The sequence below is a fragment of the Pan paniscus genome, chromosome 1 (genome assembly GCF_029289425.2).
Source record: "Pan paniscus chromosome 1, NHGRI_mPanPan1-v2.0_pri, whole genome shotgun sequence".
In the NCBI taxonomy this organism is placed as follows: Eukaryota; Metazoa; Chordata; class Mammalia; order Primates; family Hominidae; genus Pan; species Pan paniscus.
In genome coordinates this window covers 216,717,756-216,734,828 of record NC_073249.2, presented here as the reverse complement: position 1 = coordinate 216,734,828, position 17,073 = coordinate 216,717,756, and the positions used below count along the sequence as shown (strand labels likewise).

Here is a 17,073-nt window from a genome sequence, read left to right as displayed (position 1 = left end):
CCCAGGCAGTGAGGCTGCGGGTACAGCCCTCTCCCAGAGCTCCATCCCGAGTGCCTCATGGCGGCCCCTCAGCAGGTTTGAGCACGTTTAGCTTCTGATGTATCCTCCAGCTTCTCTTTGGGGGCTATGGGGCAAAGAAGAGTTTTGCAACATCTCTGGACCCACAGATTGTGGTCTGGGCGTGCTGGGGCTGTAGGAGGGATTGCAGTCTCCCAAGCCTTCCGCAGAGCTAGGAACTGGCAGGTGACCACCTGCTGTGTCCCAGCAAAGCTGATGGCACCCAGTACATGGCTATTGGCTATTCAGCTGTTCTTGCCACTTGGCCAGGCCCCTGTGCGTGCTCCCCTCCAAAGACAGCAGGATCCCTGCATGCTGCCCCCTCCAGTTATTCTGCAGAGAGGTGACGGGGAGCCTCTCCCAGCATCCAGCTCCCCTTGCTCTGCCTCAGTCTGATTCTCTGACTGCGAATCAGAGGCAGAAGATTTAGAGAGCATCTCTTCCCGCTCCCCATCTGGCAGACGGAGAAACTACCTATCCAGAGATGTTAAGTGACTTGTTCTAGGTCACACAGGCGAGTGGCCAGGCAGGTTCCAACCCCAAGTCCTTGGGGCCACTTCTGCTGCCCCAGGCACAGATCCCCTGCTTCCTCCACCTCCCTTGCCCCCAAGCTTGAACTTGCAGCAAGATCCCAAGATGAGATGCTGAGAGAATTGTTTTACATATTTGTTAATCATGTCTCAGAATGAAAAGGGCCCTGAGCTCATCAGCCAGGAAGAAATCCAATTTGGCTTTTATGGCCGTAGTTATTGGTCATACATCATTGGGATCTTTTTATTTTTTATTAACCCAGCAGTCTAGGGGCTGGGGTGCTGGACTGGCTGCTGGGCCCAGAGGTTCCTCTGTACTTGGCAGCTGTGATCTCCAGCCTCATACACCCAGGACTTGGGACTGAGGGTGGGAGAGATGTCGGGGGTGGGGGCGGTCTGGACGGATTGGCCAAGGCCTGCAGTGAGAGTTTCCAGGAACCTGCTGACCCGTCAGGCCAGGGGCATCTGGGAACCTGGTCATATTTCACAGGTTCTGTAAGTGTTGCTGGGGTTTTTTGTTTTTGTTTTTGTTTTTGGGATGATGTTTCGCTCTTGTTGCCCAGGCTAGAGTGCAGTGGCATGATCTTGGCTCACTGCAACCTCTGCCTCCTGGGTACAAGCAATTCTCCTGCCTCGGCCTCCCAAGTAGCTGGGATTACAGGCACCTGCCACCATGCCTGGCTAATTTTTTGTATTTTTAGTAGAAACGGGGTTTCACCATGTTGGCCAGGCTGATCTCAAACTCCTGACCTCGGGTGATCTGCCTGTGTTGGCCTCCCAAAGTGCTGGGATTACAGGCGTGAGCCACCGTGACCGGCCATGTTGCTGATTTTATTAAGCTTCCATTGTCTTTTCCTCATTGATGCCAAGGCTGCTTTGTGGGCTCCAGGATCCAGTGCTGATGGGTCTTGGAGGTGAGGCCTGAGTTGTGCAGGCAGGGGCAGGAGGTGGCCAGAGAGGGTTAGTCGGGTGGAATTCCTTTTGGCATCAGGGCACGGTGGCTAAAAGGATGGGCTCTGACATTACCTCCAGAGGCTCCAATCCAGCCCAGCTCTGTAAGCAGCCTTGTAGGGTGGGGGTTGGATCAGACGTGATATAAATAAATAAAGCACCTCCCATGTGCCAGACACACAGTAGTACTCAATGGATGGTAAATTCCCCACCCAGTCCCCTTTTAAGGGGCCTGGCAGATAGTAAGCCCTTGGACTTCTAGTTCCTTTTACTGTCTGGCCCTACCAAGAAGAGCTATTTGGCAGATCTGGGTGTGCTGTTTGTATCCCCCTGTCTGGCTGGCCCAAATGCCATCATTTCTTCCCTCCCCATGGATGGAGGAAAAGACACCCTGAGGAGTGAGCCTTGGCTAGAGATACAGCAGCCTGAGTCCATACCCCGGACCCCCAGGGACACATGTGAGCCACGGTGGAGGGGTGTGGGGAGGCCAAGGCTAAATCAGTTGCTGGAGGGAGCCACTGGGAACAGGGGAGGATGACCAGGGCAGCAAGGGTTTTCCAAGAATGCTTCTGGACCACCTGTATCAGAATCACCTGGGGAGGTGGTTTAAATACAGATTCCAGGTTGGGCACGGTGGCTGACACCTACTGTAATTCCAACAGTTTGGGAGACTGGGGCAGAAAGATTGCTTGAGTTTGAGATCAGCCTGGGCAACCTAGCAAAACGCCATCTTTACAAAAAATTAAAAACAAAAAACAAAAACAGCCAGGTGTGGTGGCATGCACCTGTAGTCTCAGCTACTTGGGAGGCTGAGGGGGAGGACCACTCGAGCCCGGGAGGTCGAGGCTGCAGTGAACCATCATAGTGTCACTGCACTCCAGCCTGGGTGACAGAGTGAGACCCCATCTCAAAACAAACAAAACAAAACAAAACCCGGATTCCTGGGCCCCACCTCCTCTGACCTGGAATCTGACCTAGAGTTTGCACTTTAACGAGTATGCCTAGTGACTCCGATTCACGTAAAAGTCCAAGGATCTTTGGGGCAGAGAATAAAGGAGTCCGCTCCAGTTGACTTGAGGACCTGCCTACAGCAGGGGCCAGTCCTGGGCTCTGGCTGGCTAAGAAGTTAATAATCGTACTAGCTGCTCTGGTTCAGCAGGGGAGCAGTATCACCATCCCCATTTTACAGATTTCCCTCTTGGTGTTAGGGGGTCGGGTTCTGTCCCACTGAGCCCACTAGAGAGGGGACACAGAACAGGGAAAGTGATAGTGGCTGTTGTGCCCATGAACGCTGGATCCCTCTGGTGTTGGCTGGGACGTTTCCTCAGGTGATATATTGACCCGGGCAAAGCTTGTTTGCCTGATAAATATTGAGCCATTGGGTTTTTCGAGTCAGCGCCCACAGTTTCCTCACCAGCTGTCAGCCCCAGGAGGCCAGTCATCCTTCATCCACTCCATCTGTGCAGCCTGACCTTCTCTGAGAAATGGGGGGCTTGGACAGGCTCGCCACAGAGCCCCCACCCGATTCCTCTCCCCACCCCCACCTGGGCTTCTAATAATAAGCCCAGATTTTCTTTGCAGAGAGGAATGGTCATTTGTACCCCCTCTGAATTTCCGGCTGGCAAATTGAGCCAACAAAGATCGTGTTTCTTAGGGGACAGCAGGGGTGATGGGGAGTAGAGGTAGGTGCTTGCTTCAGCTGCAGCCACAAAGCCAGGTTTCCCTGGGGCTGGGGCAGGAGATATGGGGTGATAGATTCAGGATCTTCTTGCTGGGGAAAGAGCTCAGACAAGTGTGGAAAGTCACTCAGCCATACCCCTTCCTCTGTGGATCTGGAAGGCATTCCCTGGCTCTGTTGCCATGTTCATTTGAGATTCTAGGTAGGACTTGGAACCTCTTCAGAGAAGACTCTGGGAGGGCCCTAGGATCCAGCTGCTAGGATGGGGCTCCCTGCTTCACTCCTACTTTCTCTCTGGGATGCTTCACGGCCCCATTGTATTAGGGTTCTCCAGAGGAAAATAACCAATAGCATATATATATCAGAGAGAGATTTATTAGAAGGAATTGGCTTATGTGATTATGGAGGCTGAGAAGCCCCAAGATCTGCAGGCAGCAAGCTGGAGACCCAGGAGAGCTGATGGTATAGTTGCAGTTTGAGACTGAAGGCCTGAGAACCAGGAGGGCCAATGGTGTAAGTTCTAGTCTGATAGCTGGCAGGCTGAAGACCCAAGAAGAGCTGATATTTCAGCTTGAGTCCAAAGGCCAGAAAAGACCAATGTCCAAGCTCTAGCAGTCAACAAAAACAATTCCCTCTTAGCCTTTTCATTCTATTCAGATCTTCAACTGATTGGTTGAGGCCCACCCTCATTAGTGAGCACCATCTGCTTTACTCTGTGTACTGATGCTAATCTTATCTGGAGGCTGGGCTTGGTGGCTCACTCCTGTAATCCTAGCACTTTGGGAGACTGAGGTGGGCGGATCACTTGAAGTAGGAGTTCAAGACCAGCCTGGCCAACATGGCGAAACCCCGTCTCTACTAAAAATACAAAAATTAGCCAGGCATGGTGGCATGCACCTGTAATCCCAGCTACTTGGGAGGCTGAGACAGGAGAATCATTTGAACCTCAGAGGTGGAGGTTGCAGTGAGCTGAGATCATGCCACCACACTCAAGCCTAGGCGACAGAGCAAGACTCCATCTCAAAAAAAAAAAAATCTTATCTGGAAACACACTCTCTCTCTCACACACACACCCAGAATCATGTTTGGCCAAATATCTGGGCACCCCATAGTCCAGTCAAGTTGACACATAGAATTAACCATCACACCCATGACCCATTGAAGGGAAAGCCAAGCTTCTGAGGTTGGTGGGAGACTTCCTTTACATCATGCCCTGAGTTGCCACCTGCTGAAAGCAGAATTGCCAGGCCCCGAGTGATCTGTGGTCTTATGGGGATGGTGCAAACTTGCTAAAAGGCAATGGGTTTCTTCAACAAGTACTGACATATCAGCTCTCAAAGAGCTCATAGGCTACCTGGTATGGCCAAAAGAGCCTGGGCTTTAGGATCAATAGACCTGAGGTTCAAACTCCAGTTCTGCCCCTTAGTAGCTGTGTGACCACCAGGGAGTCACTTAACCTCTCTGATTCTGATTTTGCTTCTGTAAAAAGTGAATGCTCATAATGCCTTCCCTAGCGTCCTTGCAGGGCTGATGTGAGGATGACAGAGGATGGATAAGGAGTACTGGCGCGTGGTAGATGCAGAGTTAATTATTATGATGGTCTTAATGGGTGTCAGAGTTTCTGCATTGAACTAGCTGGGCTTTTGACTTCACTCCATGTGTGTGATTTTGCCCCAATTTCACCACCACATCTCCAGTGCCTCTCCAGCCTCCTGGCCTAGGTGGAGTGTCCAGGTCTCGGGGAAAGGTTTGGGATTCTTATGACTGGCACATAGCCAGGACATCCGGAGAGCGGTGGATTCTCAGAAGACGGAGTATCAGGACGTAGGACAGTGATGCCTGGGAGGCACCAAGGCCTCCTCTTTTCTTTCCTCCCTTCTCTGGAGCTGTTCAACTCAAAATAACTCATTTTGAGCCTCTATCCAAAACTCTCGACCCAAGGGTAAGAGAATCAAAGACCTCAAGATGTTCAAGGACCAGAGCTGAACCAGGGAAGGCAAAACATCCTGAGCCAGGAAGAAAAAGCTGATTAGCTCCTAATTGCCGTTAAATTGTATATACATATACGTAGTTTAAGTCAAATCTCCATGTCTAATGTGATTTTTTGATTACATTTTAATAGTCTGGCTGGTATGGGGGAGTGGAGAAGGAAGGGTTCTGTCATCCTTTGCCAGAGGAGGGAAGTTATAAACAGGACCACAGGGAGGCTCTGGCATGGGTTCACATCCCTGGGAGCCCCATCTGCTCTGGAGAGGAGTGAGGCCTGGCAGGGGCCTGGGGGTGTTTTTGAGGCAACACCACCTCCCACCAAAGCCCCATTCTGTCCAAATGGGGAAGTCCATCTGGCCTGTGACTTGAAGATTGGCTTTTCTCTTCAACTTCAAAAATGGCTCTCCCAACTGGGTGTGGCGGCTCACACCTGTAATCTCAACACTTTGGGAGGCCAAGGCGGGCAGATCGCTTGTCAGGAGTTCGAGACCAGCCTGGCCAACATGGTGAAACCCTATCTCTACTAAAAAATACAAAAGTTAGCCAGGCGTGGTGGTGCATGCCTGTAGTCCCAGCTACTCAGGAGGCTGAGGCACGAGAATCGCTTGAACCCGGGAGGTGGAGGTTGCAGTGAGCTGAGATCGCACCATTGCACTCCAGCCTGGGTGACAGAGCGAGACTCTGTCTCAAAAAACAAAACAAAACAAAAACAAAAATAGCTCTCCTATTTTGGCATTTTGAGTCCAGAAGCCATCTCACCCCAGGTCTGGTTGTTTCCTGGGGCTGCCAAAAACTGCCCCCAGAATCTGGGGATGGAGTAGAGTGAAAACTTCATCCAGGAATCCTGGTCCTGCCACTGATAAGATGATCTTGGGTTAGTCCCTTCTCCTTGACTTGACCTGGGGTCTCAGTTTCCCCATGTGTAAAATGAAGGCATTGGACAAGGTATACTCAGGTCTCTTCTGGGTCCAGTGGGCCATTAGCTACTTCCTGCTCATTGAACGATCCCTCTCCCCATCTCAGGGGAATAGGTGATTCCACACTCACCCACAGGGCATTTGCCAGCTCCCCCTGTCCAAGGTCCTTCTGCTTTCTCACTGGGCGCTGTCCTGCTACAACCTAAGCCAACTCTCCTTGGTTTCTCTCCTCGGAGGGCAGAGCCCTCCTCCCCTGCCTATTACAGTAATTCCTCAAAGAGTTGAAGGCTGTTAGCAAAATCCCTTCCCCACACATACACACATATTCTATTTTTAAATAACATTTATTTCTGATTCTAAAAGTAAGGATATACCTGATCATTGCAGAAAAATTAGAAACAGACAAGTACAAAGGAGAAAATAAAAATCACCCATAATCCTCCCAAACAGGTTACTGCTATTAATGGGTTTTTAAATGCATATAGATGTGCGTTTTTTTTTTCTGTTATAAAGCTGGGATTTGACTGCAGATATGGCTTTGGATTTCCACAAGCCTGGGCTTGAAAGTGGGTGAAGTCTTTCCTTATGAGGCTCCCTAGGGCCTGTTCTCTTTTAAGCAGCTGCCTCGGTTGCCTTTCCCAAGAGGAGGATGGTTGGTTTCGTGGATATGCGTCCACCTTGATTCATGGGCCCCGGCAAGGCCCAGAGTTTAATTTTTGACTACCTCTGAGTGTGCCTGTATGTGTGAGAGAGAGACAGAGACAGAGGCAGAGAGAAAGGGCATTGGTCACTGAGAAGAACATTCCCAGGGCCCAGAAAGGCCTGATCACAGCCCCTACTCTACCCCACCTCACTCCACCCCCATGGCCACAGTCCTCCTAGTCCTACTCCGGGCTTTGTCTGAATCAATGACAGCTACTGCAGGAACCACCTTGGTTCCTTTCCACGGAGCAGCTGGAGCTCCTTGCTAAGCTAATCAATTCCCATCATTTGAGGAAGGAAAACAAATTTACAATTTGCTGCCCATCCTACCAGCTGTGGAGGGGCCTGCGGAGGGAGGTGCTGGCTGAGGCATTCGTGTTCCACCCTTACCAGCCCAGCCTCAGTTTGGTGCGAGGGACTCTCAGACGGCTACTGCCCTACTCGGGCTGCAGACTGGGAGGTGGGAAGGGCTAGCTGGGGTTTCTTGGAGACTCCAGGGGTGGCACAGCTGGAAGGACCTGGGCTTTTACCATCCCGCTCTGAGATAGGGGAGACAGAGCCCCAAGAAGGGCAGGACATACCCAGGGCCACCCAGAAAGCTGGTGGCTGGGCCAGGCCTGGAGACACGTGGGTTGACCACCAGTCTGGTGTGATTCCCTTGTGGCACTTTTCATGTTGGGGGCAGACTGAGAAGGCAGGCACGGGGTGGGGAGGGTGCATGATAGACCAAGAACTCATCAAATCCACTTACTGCCTTGTCCATTTCACACTCTTCCAGATCCTTCCCAATCCGGAGGAAGCTATATCCCCTGCCTATGCTTATGTGGCTTGGAATCTGACTGCCCTTTCTGTCCAGGGGAAAGTTCTTTTTTTAAAAAAAATTAAAATTTTAAAAAATTTTTCCATAGGTTATTGGGGTACAGGTGGTACTTGGTTACATAAGTTCTTTAGTGGTGATTTGTGAGATTTTGGTGTACCCATCACCCAAGCAGTATACACTGCACCCTATTTGTAGTCTTTTATCCCTTGCCCCCTCACCCTTCCCCCCAAGTCCCCAAAATCCATTGTATCATTCTTTTTTTTAGACGGAGTCTTGCTCTGTCGTCGCCCAGGCTGGAGTGCAGTGGTGCGATCTGGGCTCACTGCAAGCTCCGCCTCCCAGGTTCAGGCCATTCTCCTGCCTCAGCCTCCCGAGTAGCTGGGACTACAGGCGCCTGCAACCACGCCCAGCTAATTTTTTGTATTTTTAGTAGAGACGGGGTTTCACTGTGTCAGCCAGGACGGTCTTGATCTCCTGACCTCGTGATCCGCCCACCTCGGCCTCCCAGAGTGCCGGGATTACAGGCATGAGCCACCGCACCCGGCCCATTGTATCATTCTTATGCTTTTGCGTCCTCATAGCTTAGCTCCCACGTATCAGTGAGAACATACGATGCTTGGTTTTCCATTTCTGAGTTACTTCACTCAGAATAATAGTCTCTAATCTCATCCAGGTTGCTGTGAATGCTGTTAATTCATTTGTCCAGGGGAAAGTTCTATTGAATACCTAACCCAAGTTCATCGGAGACTCCTTTTCCTTCTTTGTCTCAACAAATATCTGACTGCCCCCCTCCCCAAGGTGTTTTAGGCCACGAGAAGCCAGCAGGGAATATGACAGCCAAGTAAGTCCCTGCTCCCTTAAAGCTCACATCTACTCGCCTGTGGGGCTCTCACTGGGAGGTGGAGTGGCTGGGCCCAATTTTCTGGTCACTTAAATCCAGCAAATGCTGTCTGCAGGGCATGGAGCCACACATACAGAACAAGGCTTCACTGCAATTGTTCCAGTTGCTATTGCTATGTAACAAAACATCCCAGAGTGCAGAGATGTATAATAACTATCGTGCATTCCGCGGGTCAGGACAGGGCACAGGAGAGGATGGCTGAGCTCTACTCTGTGGTATCTGGGCCTCGGCTGGAAAGACTTCAAGGCTAGTGGTTACTCAATGACCGGGGGCTGGAATTGTCTGCAGCAGCGTCGCTCACATGCTCACATCACATGGTGGTTGATGCTGGCTGTCAGGTTGGTTGTCAGCAGGAAGTCCTACGAGTGATCTCTCCGCATGGGCTAGTTTGGACATTCTCGTAACACAGTGGCTGATCCCAAGGATGAGCGTCCGAAGAGAGCCAGAAGGAAGCTGCATCTTCCTTTATTTCCTAATGCCTGCATTCCTTCCCCTTGAATCTGGGTGGGCTGGTGATTTTGGCAGCCTTGCCTGCTTGATGGGAGGAGTGTCAAAGTCACATCATGAGATAAGCATGTGAGATGGCAGATATTGTTGCAGCCATCTTTGGAAAACACAGCCAGCTACATGTATCTGTTAGGGGTTCCAGCCTTTGGAGGGAAGTAGCATATGAAAGAATAGTAGCTGTCATTTCCCAAGCACTTATACCTACCAGGCACCGTACTCAGTCTGTTGTGTACGCCATCCTTCTGACAGTTTCTGCGGTGAATACTGTTATACCCGTTCTGCAGATGGGGAGACTGAAGCTCATCAAAGTTACACTGCCTGCCCTAAATCTTACAATTGGGATTTGCACCCAAGTCTGTCTGCCTCCAAAGCCATAGCTCTTAACACGCTGCTACACTGCCTCTCCCTCCCTTCCCCAAAGCCATAGCTCTTAACACGCTGCTACACTGCCTCTCCCTCCCTTCCCCGCAGTAATTTTTACCAGGCAAAATCTAGTGAGGATGGCGAGAAGCTTAGACAGGAAGCTGGGGGGTTCAGATCTGGGAAAGCTTCTTGGAAGAGGTAACGCTTGAGCAAGGACTTGCATGATGAATTCAATGTGGACCCCTAGGGGACGGGGATGGCATTCCTGGTGGAATAGCAATGGGATCAAGGGGCCTTCAGATCACCCAAGGAGTGTTGCTGTGACCCAGAATCCTGGCCTTTGACCCCCTGCAACACAACACACTGTAAACTGTACTCCCCACAAGGCAGGCTGAGGCACGGGCAGGATGGATGGGTTTAGTTCCCAGAAAACTGCAAACACGGCCCCTCCCCTCTCCACCTTATTCCCATCAGCTTTCTTCTTCTAAGGCCAAGAATCAGGCAGAGGCTCCCACACTCACCTCCACATGCAGACTTGGTTTTTCCCTTTGGAGATGGGGTGAGTCTGAGCTGCCTCCAGTGCGAATACAAATCGGGACTCAGAGCAGTTACCATCCCCTCGGCAAGCTGGCAGGCTCGTGTTAGGGCGTTGCAAATGGGAAGTTCAATTATTTCATTAATACGAATCTTGCATATTACAGGAGCAATTCCCACCCCTTCCAGGCCTCTCTCTTGCAAGTCTTCTGCTGCGCACCCCTCCTCTCCCCCACATCCTCAGTCATTCTTCCTTTCTGTTTCTTCTTTTGTTTCCCTATTTGCATCTCAGTCTCTCCCTCATCCCCCACCATTCCACTCTCCCTTCGGTCTCTCTCCTCTTTTCCTCTGTCTCTGTCTCTGTTTCCCTCCTTCCGTCACCTCCTCTTGCTTACTTTCTCTGGACTGACGACAGCCTCTCTTCCTGGACAGATCATCTAATTGAAATGGAGCACTCCAAAGAATGTTAATAGGAAAGGCAGCATTAATTAGCTAGCGCTAGCACAATTAGCTTCCTCCTCTTACCGCCTAGCATCTAACTGGATAATGAGTCTCTCTCTGTCCAGAGGGCAGGCAGGACAAAGGGGATAGGGCATGCCGGGGATGCCGGAAAGCCTCCTCTCTTTGGCCCACCCCGCTGGAGTCCTTGGGCTGCCCAGCCCTGCCCTCTCCTGCCAGGCCCTCCTGCTGCTGCGCTCAAGTCTCTGGGAGGCAGATGCCTGGCCCCTGCCCATGCCCAAAGGTTTGATGTTGCTGGAGCTGCATATTAAGTGGCCCGAGGCTGACAAACAGTGCTGCAGCTGCAGCACCCCATAGAAGGGGTGGGAAGCTACTGAGGGTTCTCCAGGAGAGCCGTGACAGGCACCTAGCCCTGGCACAGTTCCTGGGCAATGGCTGAGCATGTTACAGTCCCCAGCCGGGAGCAGGGAAATCTGCTTACGTGACTGATAACTAACATACTACACAGACTGCAGAGTACTTCCACCTTTGACTCCACAGTCGTACGAGGCAGCAATGGCCACTTCTATTTTATAGATGAGGACTCTGAAGTTCAGGGAGGCTCACTGCCTTGCTGATACTCATACTGCCAGGATCCAAATCAGGGTCTGCCTGATTCCAAAGATCATGCTCTTTCCCTTGCACCCTGATACTTCCTAGAGGTACTTTACAGCTGCTCATTAAATGAGAGTGGTTGCAGTGGAGTTACATCTTACATTGGCCTTGAGTTCTAAAGTCAGAGGATGCAGCAAGCATTAGAAAATTGTGTAGTCAGATTTTTTTAAAAATCCCTCACCCCAGGAGAAACATCTTTTCTGTTTGCAATTGTTCTGCGATTTTCCTTTTTTCTGTGGCCTCAAAAGCCAAGACCCAAAAGGGAGAAGTGATGGGCAAATAACAGGAATTTTCTTTGTATTTTTTACCGGTGGTTTAATTCAGTTGTGTTGATGCATGCTTGATGCAATTCCATTGCAGTATTAGTATTTGGTTATGAGTGGACAGGGTTGGTACCTAGGGTTGGGCGAACTGCATCACAGGGCACCTTCCCCTCACTGTCTCTCTAGCCTGCTGACCCTCTCCCTCTCCTGCAGACTATGGACACGGAGGATGACCCCTTGCTGCAGGATGTGTGGCTAGAGGAGGAGCAGGAGGAGGAAGAAGCAACGGGTGAAACCTTTTTAGGGGCCCAGAAGCCAGGGCCCCAACCTGGGGCAGGGGGACAGTGTTGCTGGCGGCACTGGCCCCTGGCTTCCCGACCCCCAGCCTCGGGCTTCTGGAGTACCCTGGGCTGGGCCTTCACCAATCCGTGCTGTGCTGGGCTGGTGCTCTTCCTGGGCTGCAGCATCCCCATGGCCCTGTCAGCCTTCATGTTCCTTTACTACCCACCGCTGGACATTGACATCTCCTACAACGCCTTTGAGATCCGCAACCACGAGGCCTCACAGCGTTTCGACGCTCTCGCTCTGGCGCTCAAGTCCCAGTTTGGATCCTGGGGGCGGAACCGGCGCGATTTGGCCGACTTCACCTCCGAGACGCTTCAGCGCCTTATCTCAGAGCAGCTGCAGCAGCTGCATCTCGGCAACCGCTCGCGGCAAGCCTCCCGAGCCCCCCGCGTCATCCCCGCGGCCTCACTCGGCGGCCCAGGCCCCTACCGGGACACTTCCGCGGCTCAAAAGCCCACAGCCAATCGGAGCGGGCGACTTCGGCGTGAGACCCCGCCCCTGGAGGATCTGGCAGCCAACCAGAGTGAAGACCCGCGAAACCAGCTGCTGAGCAAGAATGGGCGGTACCAGCCCAGCATCCCGCCCCACGCGGCAGTCGCGGCCAATCAGAGCCGTGCCCGCCGAGGCGCCTCGCGCTGGGACTACTCGCGCGCCTATGTGAGTGCCAACACTCAGACGCACGCGCACTGGCGCATCGAGCTCATATTCCTGGCGCGCGGCGACGCGGAGCGCAACATTTTCACCAGTGAGCGCCTGGTCACGATCCATGAGATCGAGCGCAAGATCATGGACCACCCAGGCTTCCGGGAGTTCTGCTGGAAGCCGCACGAGGTGCTCAAGGACCTGCCGCTGGGCTCCTACTCCTACTGCTCGCCCCCCAGCTCGCTCATGACCTACTTTTTTCCCACCGAGAGGGGCGGCAAGATCTACTATGACGGCATGGGCCAGGACCTGGCGGACATCCGGGGTGAGCCGCCGGGATGCTGGGACGGGGCATAGGTCCAGGTTTCATACAGCTCTTTATGGAGATTTGGCCCAGGCCAGGCCCAGGCCCAGGCCCAGTCAGTCTGGAACTGAGTCCTGGGCATGGCCGGAGGGCAAGGTGAAAAGGGCTGGGCTCAGGTGTGAGATGAGCGTAAGAGGGAACTGAAGAGGGAAGCTTGGACGCAGACCCAGGTGAAGGATGGTGGGGGGTTCTGCTGTGGTCAGAGGTAGAGAAATCGTGGGGTGGGGCTCGGGTGTGAGGCTGGTTAAGAAAAGGGCCAGAATGTGGTTATACAGAACCAGAAATCTGGCCATAGGAAGACAGGAGAAATGATTGGGGTTGAAGAAGACTGAGATAGGGTTCGTTTTAGGTAAATTAGGGATGGGGCTTGAGGAAGGGTGGGGCAGGGTCAGAGAGAGGTTGTGGGGCCTGGGGTGGAGTTTTGGTGGATATGGACAGGGGGAATCCTGGAAGGCAGGGCTGCAATGAGACTGGATGACCTTGAGGGAGGGTTGGTGGGAGCTGACCGGCTGAACTCTTGGGGCCCCCACCCCTGTCCTTGCAGGCTCCCTGGAGCTGGCCATGACTCACCCTGAGTTCTACTGGTATGTGGATGAGGGCCTCTCTGCAGACAATCTGAAGAGCTCCCTCCTGCGCAGTGAGATCCTGTTTGGAGCACCCCTGCCCAACTACTACTCAGTAGATGACCGCTGGGAGGAACAACGGGCTAAGTTTCAGAGCTTCGTGGTCACCTACGTGGCCATGCTGGCCAAGCAATCTACCAGGTAGGAAGTCCAGCTGCATCCTGTGTGTGCATGCCCATTTTTGATTTCCAATTGCCTCTTACTCTTAAACCCCATATCCCTTTCCCTATAATCTTTTCCTTTGGAAGTCTTTCTTTCCAAATTGGGGCAGAACCAAGTACATCCTTGCAGTCTCTCTGACAAATGGAAGTACGCTTTGCTTGATCAGTGCTAATAGTTGGTGAACATGACAGCTTCGGGCCAGGTAGGAAATCCTAGACTCTGCCCTGGAGGTCTTGGGTAGTGATTTTTCTCCTGAGATGGTGCTCGAGGTCTTTCTGGAAAGAGTATTGGCCAGGGAATAAGGAGTTCCTCACTGTATTAGTCAGGGTTCTCAAGAGAGATGGAACCAGTAGGATAGATAGAGAGAGGGATATGTGAGAGGAGATTTATTAGAGGAATTGGCTCATGCAATTATGAAGGCTAAGTCCCATGACATACCATCTGCAAGATGCTGCAAGACCTTTGGATGCTGGTAGTCTAGCTCAGTCCAAATTTGAAGGCCTCAGAACTAGGGAAACTAATGGTGTAATTCTTTGTTCAAGACCAAAGGCCTGAGAACCCCAGGGACTGCTGGCATAAGTCCTGGAGTCCGAAGGCCAGAGAGCCTAGAGTTTTGATGGCCAGGGGCAGGAGAAGAGTGTCCCAGCTCCAGGGGGGAAAAAGAGAGAGGAAATCACCTTTCTGCCCTTTCATTCTATCCTGGCCCCCAGCCAGTTGCCCACCCCAGCCACTGAGATGCCAGTCTCCTCTGGGAAAACCCACACAGACACACCCAGAGGCAATGCTTTATGAGTTCTCTCCATATTCCTTAATCCAACCACATTGACACCTAAAATTAACCACACTTCCTGCCTCTAATACCCAGGGAGGTAATGGGCAAGTCACGTCACTTCTCTGGGTGTCAGTGTTCCTATCGTTAAAATGGAGAACACGATTCTGGCTGCCCTCTGGAGTCACTAAGAGATGAGCTAACAGATGTGACGGTGCTTTGGGGTGGAAGGTGCTTTGGGATGGTGTGCCCAGGAGTACAACTGGGTCCCTCCCTACCAGAACAGAGCAGCAGTCCTTCTGGGCAGTAACTGTAGTGCTTTCCCAGTCCCCCACCCTGATAGGCCAGTCCCAGGCACAGGAGGAATCATCTGCCTGAAACACCCTCATTCCTTCCACTGCTTATCCTTTATATTGAGCAACTGCTGGAATAATCAGAGCTAATGTTTATTGAGCACTTACACTGTGCCACACACTGTTCGAAACCCTTTATACATACCAGCTCATTTAATTCTCACACCAACCCAATGAGGTGAGTGCTGTTATGATTATCTCCATTTTATAGTTGAGGAAACTGAGACATGGCAATTAGGTAAGTTGTCCACAATTTTAAAGCTCATCAGTGGTGGAATGAGATTCAAATCCAGACCCTCACCCTTTGTGTTTTTGTGCCAGTTACTGCACTGGGAGCCTTCTCCCTGCCTTATTTCTTTGTCAGGCAAGCTCCTATTCATCTATTAAGATCCAGCTTGGGCAACATTGCCCAGAGGCTGGACTAAATGCCCACTACCTGCTATGGTTTGGATATGCTTTGTCCCCCGCAAAACTCAGTGCAGCTGTGTTGAGAGGTGGGGCCTAGTGGAAGACGTTTGGGTCATGGGGGTGGATCCTTCATAAATAGATTAATGCCATCTTGTGGGAGTGAGCTAGTTCTCACTCTTGCAGGAATGGATTAGTTCCTGAGAGAGCAGGTTGTTATAAAGCGAGGTTCCTCCTCTTTTTTGGTCCCTTTTGCCTGTTCCCCCTTTGACCTTCCTTCGTGTTATGATGCAGCACAAAAGCCTTCACCAGAAGCCAGTGCCATGCTGTTGAACTTCCCAGCCTGCAGAACCATGAACTAAATAAACCTCTTTTCTTTATAAATTACCCAGTCTCAGGTATTCTGTTATAGCAACATAAATCAGACTGAGACACTACCTGTTTCCACAGTCCCCTTTCTTCTCCTTAAGGGAGGCAGGAAAGAGCATACACAGACTTTGGAGTCAGATATATCTTGGGTCCGATCCCAGTTATTCAAATTATTGTGAGTTTTAGTGAGCTATTTCACCCCTCTGAGCTACAGTTTTATCACAGTGCTTCTCACTCTGTCTTTTAATTGTAACTCACAGTACATTCCTCCAGTCAACAACATCGGCATCACCTAGGGGCTTGTTAGAAATGCAGAAGCTCAAGTTCTGTCCCAGACCTGCAGTATTTTCAGGTGATTTGTTTGCACATTTAAGTTTGAGAGAGGTCTGGTTTAATTATCTGTCTCTACAGAATGTGAGTTTGTTGAAGACTGGGATTGTTGCTGGTTCAGTTTCTATGGGCCAAGCCCAGCACAAGGCCAGTTACCCATTAGTAAGGATTTTTGTCAGGGGAGTGAATGAATAAATGAATGGAGATGCCTCAAGGTAAGGTACTTGGCTGGGTTGGGAAACTGAGAGGTGATGACTATAGAAGGACTTTCACGATTTTAGGTACCAGTATTAACTCTGCCCAGATGTTTAGCTGCTGAGACAAATCCCTTGCCCTTAGGGAAAAAGCCACTCTTTTCTGTTTTCTCCCATTAGAGCGTCACAGCAGTGGTGACAATCCTGTAGACTTGACTTAAGCACTTTTGGATGAACAACATTCTTAAAATTACTCTATTATTGGTTACCCAAGAGATGGCAACATGTACCTTGACTTATAACAGAATAATATAAATGATCACTTTTATTGCTTTTAGTACTGGAATCTTAGAATGTGCTCACTGCATTTATTGAGCTTCAAGTTTTTGCATTTATGTTGCATGCATTTTAATTCTTAATACATTTAAGCCCCATAAGACATGACATCATTATTTTACAGAGTCTGTGTTCATTTATATTTATTCACATATTTACCGTTTCTGTTGGTGTTCAATACTTTGTATAATTTCATGTTTCCCTCTGGGATCATTTTCCTTGTGTCTAAAGAATTCTTTAGCATTTCTTTCAGTACAGTTGTGCTGGTGATAAATTCTCTGTTTTGTTTGCCTAGTAGACATCTTTATTTTACTTTCATTTTTGAAGCATATTTTTGCTGGTATAGAATTATAAATTGGCACTTATTTTCTTTTAATACTTTACCTGAAGATGTCACTCCATTGTCTTCTGACTTCCATCATTTCTGTGGAAAAGTAGGCTGTAAATCTTTTTTGTTGTGCCATTAAAAATTCTCTTTTTTCTGCTTTTAAGATTTCTTTGTCTTTGTTTTCACCAGTCTTACTGTGACGTATCTTAGTGTGTTTTCTTTGTGTTTGTTCTGTTCGGGGACACAGAGCTTCTTGAAGCTGTAGGTTAATGACCATAATCAGTTTTAAGAATGTCCTAACTATTATCTCTTCAGATTTGCTTCTATCTTGTCTCTGTTTCCTCTTTTTTGCACTCTGATTACACAAATGTTAGATCTTTTCACTGAGCCCCATATGTTTTCAATGCTTTTTTTCTGGGTTTTTTTTTTAATTTTTTTTTCTATGCTTTGGTTTAGATATTCTAATTCACTGATCCTGCTTTCTATTTGTTGTCTCTAATCTGCCATTTAATATCTATTGAGTTTTTA

At 50.2% G+C, this 17,073-nt stretch overlaps 1 protein-coding gene across 1 annotated transcript in view; it reads left to right on the top strand.

Annotated features, from left to right (window-relative positions):
• DISP3 (dispatched RND transporter family member 3) overlaps positions 1-17,073 on the top strand; it is a 56,365-nt gene that overhangs the window by 10,131 nt on the left and 29,161 nt on the right. The window contains exons 2-3 of the mRNA XM_003822081.5: positions 11,539-12,637; positions 13,221-13,440. Coding sequence (XP_003822129.2) covers positions 11,542-12,637; positions 13,221-13,440 — 1,316 coding nt within the window. The 5' untranslated portion in view covers positions 11,539-11,541. The remainder of the gene's footprint in view (positions 1-11,538; positions 12,638-13,220; positions 13,441-17,073) is intronic.